The following is a 3,432-nucleotide window of genomic DNA, read 5'->3' on the forward strand; positions in this document are numbered from 1 at the left end:
TTTGGGGTTTGCGGCTCCCCGTGGGGTTGGGCTGTGACGTGTGGGGCAGCGGCTGCAGCGCCGTCAGTGCTGTGCGAGGAGCTTTGGGAGCAGTGGTGAGAATCACAGAATCACAGAATGCCCTGGGTTGCAAAGGCCCACAGCGCTCATCCAGTCCCAACCCCTGCTGTGTGCAGGTCACAACCAGCAGCCCAGGCTGCCCAGAGCCACATCCAGCCTGGCCTTGAATGCCTGCAGGGATGGGGCATCTACAAACTCCTTGGGCAACCTGTTCCAGTGCCTCACCACCCTCTGATTGAAAAACTTCCTCCTCATATCCAACCTAAACCTCCCCTGTCTCACTTTAAAACCATTCCTCCTTGTCCTGTCACCATCCACCCTTGTAAAACAGCCATTCCCCTTCCTTTCTATACGCTCCATTCAAGCATTAAAAGGCCACAATGAGGTCACCCCAGAGCTTCTCTTCTCCAAGCTCAACAAGCCCAGTTCCCTCAACTTTTCCTCATAGGAGAGCTGCTCCAGCCTCTGAGCATCTCAATGCCCTCCTCTGGGTCTGTGGGTGGGGGTTGGGGTGGGATAGGGGCTGCTGGGGGTATGGGATGAAGGGAGTACAGGGTGTGGGGTAGAGAATATGAGGTGTGAGTTACGGGGATGTGACGTGTGGGTCGTGTGGGATGTGGGGTTCCTCTGGTGGCGCCATGCAGCAGAAGTTGGAGTTGTCCTCAGTGCTGTGTGGGAGCTCTGGGGGTGTCGTGGTGAGGGTCTGTGGGTCGGGGCAGGATGGGGGTTGGGGTGGGGTAGGAACTGCTGGGGGTGGGGGCGTTGGGGGCAGGGAGCTGCTGGCTGTGGGGTACAGGGCTGTGGCATATACAGAGTATGGGGTGGGGGGTGGGAGCCATAGAGTGTGGTGCAGGGTGTGGGGTATAGGGGCTGCGTTGTGGGGGTGTGACGTGTGGGGTCAGGGAATATGGGGTTCACCCCCAGGGATCACAGAACGGCCCGGGTTGGAAGGGAACTCAAAGATGATGAAGCTCCAACCCCCACCAATGCAGGGCCACCAACCTCCACATCTCACAGCAGCCCAGGCTGCCCAGGGCCCCATCCTTGCTGGCCTTGAACACCTCCAGGGATGGACGGGGATCCACAGCCTCTGGGCAGCTGTTCCAGCACCTCCCCACTCTCACAGCAAACAACTTCCCCTGACATCCAGCTGAAATCTGCCCTCCCTCAACTTAAAGCCATTCCCCTGTCCTGCTGTTATCTCCCCTTTCCAAGAGTTGATGGGGATGCCATGGGGCAGCGCCCTCAGTGCTCAGGCTCTGGGGGTGTCACAGGATCTGTGGGTGGGGGTTGGGGTGGGATGGGGGCTGCTGACGGGTGTGGGGTTATGGGATGTATGGGGTACAGGGTAGGGGGTGTGGAGTAGGTGATACAGGGTGTGGGATATAGGATATGGGGTGTGAGTTATGGGGTTATGACGTATGAGCTATGTAAGATGTAGGATATGGGTTAATGGCTTATATAGGTTATGGGGTTTCTCCCCAGGGGTGCCATGGGGCAGTGCTTGGGTGCCCTCAGCACTGTGTGGGGGGTTCTGGGGTGTCATGGTGAGGGTCTGCGGGTCGGGGGCGTGTGGGGAGTGTGAGTGGGGTGTGGGGGTTCCGTGTAGGATGGAGGGTTGGGGGTGTGGGCTGGGGGATGTGAGATGCAGGGTGTGGGTTGGGAGGTAGAGGATGTGTGGGGTATAAAGCGTGGGGTTGGGGCTATGGGTAAGGGGTGGGAGGTGGGGGTTAGGAGTTACATGATGTGAGGTGTGCAGTGTGTGACAGACTGTGGTTTGTGGGTGTGGGTTGGGGATGTGAGGTACAGGGTGGTGTATGGGATGGGGAACCAGGGTGGGTGGGGATGGGGGACCTCAGCCCCTGCTGCTGGGGCAGCGCAGGCTGTGTGTGATGCAGCTGGGGCTGAGCAGTGGCACAGCTGAGCTGTGCATCGTGCTGTGTTACAGCAGCACTGCTCCGTGTGGGAGCTGACGGTGCTGATCCTCCAGGATCCTCCAGGACTGCTGTGCTCTTTTCCAGTGAAACGCGACGTCCAGGAGAACGATGAGGAGGCAGTGCAGGTCAAGGAGCAGAGCATCCTGGAGCTGGGGTCACTGCTGGCCAAGACGGGGCAGGCAGAAGGTGAGGGGGGTTGGGGTGGGGAGCTCGCGTCCTGGGGGCTCCATTCAGTGCCTGTGGTGTCTGTGCTGGGATTCAGGGTCTTTGGGGCCCAAAGGACCTCCAGGAGTGGGGGCTGCTCTGACCAACCTTCAGCAGAGCTGGGGGGAGGAGGGAGGGAGAGCTGCTGCTGGGCTTTGATTAAACTTTCAGGTAGTTGGGAAAGAGTTGATGGGGAGAGAAGATACTCAGGTGTTCTGCCAGGATCACTGGCGCAGTGCTGAGCTCACCCAGCTGTGCTGTCTGTCCCGCTTTCTCCCCGTGCAGAGCTGGGGGGGCTCCTGAAATACGTGCGGCCGTTCCTGAACTCCATCAGCAAGGCCAAGGCTGCCCGCCTGGTGCGCTCCCTGCTCGACCTGTTCCTCGACATGGAGGCGGCCACGGGCCAGGAGGTGAGACTGCCTTCAAAGGCCTCCAGCCTCGCCTGCTTAATGAGCAGCTGTTGATCGCTGATGAGGAGGGCTGAGGGCTGACAGAGCTGCTCGCAGGGAGCTCCTTGTCCTCTGGTCGCTCTGTGCCGAGCTGTGCGGCTGCACCCACAGCTTCCCCTTCCAAACCAAACCCGGGTGTTCAGAAATGCTGGTGGGATTTCAGCAATTCAGGGAAGCTTGGAGAGCCCAGCCTTTGTTTTGGTATTCCAGCACGGAAGGGTTGTCCTGGGGGTGAGGAAAAGCTCCTGAGAGCCACGTGTGCGGGGAGGGTTTGTGCTTTGGTTTTGTAAGGCTCGGGGAAAGCCTGGCCTCCACTTTCCCTTGTGCTGGGAGCCGTAATTCACACCTGTCTCCGAGTGCTATGAGCTGTGCGTGCATTATGAGCTGCGGGGTGGGCAGCCTGGAGTAAACCCGGAGGTGGCAACAGCTGTCCTTCCTTGGCCGTGCTGCCGGGCAGGCAGCTGAGCGCTGTTCTTTCCGCTCCCGTAAGGTCGATCTGTGCTTGGAGTGCATCGAGTGGGCCAAGTCTGAGAAGAGGACCTTCCTCCGCCAGGCTCTGGAGGTACGTTGCTTGCGCCTCGCATCTCACGGCGGCGTTTCCCCGGCCGGGGCCGAACCCCACGCGGATCGGAGCGCTGCCGTGCGAGCCCACGCTCCTTCGTGCCCGCAGGCCCGGCTGGTCTCGCTGTACTTCGACACCAAGCGGTACCAGGAGGCGCTGCAGCTCGGTGAGTTCCCGCTGGGCGGCAGCAGCGGCCGCGAGCTCTGCGGAGCGGAGCCGC

The 3,432-nt window shown here is 60.5% G+C and overlaps 1 protein-coding gene across 1 annotated transcript in view; it reads left to right on the forward strand.

Annotated features, from left to right (window-relative positions):
• Window positions 1-1,474: 1,474 nt before the first annotated feature.
• Window positions 1,475-3,432, forward strand: part of PSMD11 (proteasome 26S subunit, non-ATPase 11) — a 4,596-nt gene continuing 2,638 nt past the window's right edge. Inside the window, exons 1-5 of the mRNA XM_010726679.2 lie at window positions 1,475-1,490; window positions 1,986-2,183; window positions 2,487-2,611; window positions 3,141-3,212; window positions 3,321-3,378. Coding sequence (XP_010724981.1) covers window positions 1,475-1,490; window positions 1,986-2,183; window positions 2,487-2,611; window positions 3,141-3,212; window positions 3,321-3,378 — 469 coding nt within the window. The remainder of the gene's footprint in view (window positions 1,491-1,985; window positions 2,184-2,486; window positions 2,612-3,140; window positions 3,213-3,320; window positions 3,379-3,432) is intronic.

Source organism: Meleagris gallopavo, unplaced genomic scaffold, assembly GCF_000146605.3.
Source record: "Meleagris gallopavo isolate NT-WF06-2002-E0010 breed Aviagen turkey brand Nicholas breeding stock unplaced genomic scaffold, Turkey_5.1 ChrUn_random_7180001849602, whole genome shotgun sequence".
NCBI classification, from domain to species: Eukaryota; Metazoa; Chordata; class Aves; order Galliformes; family Phasianidae; genus Meleagris; species Meleagris gallopavo.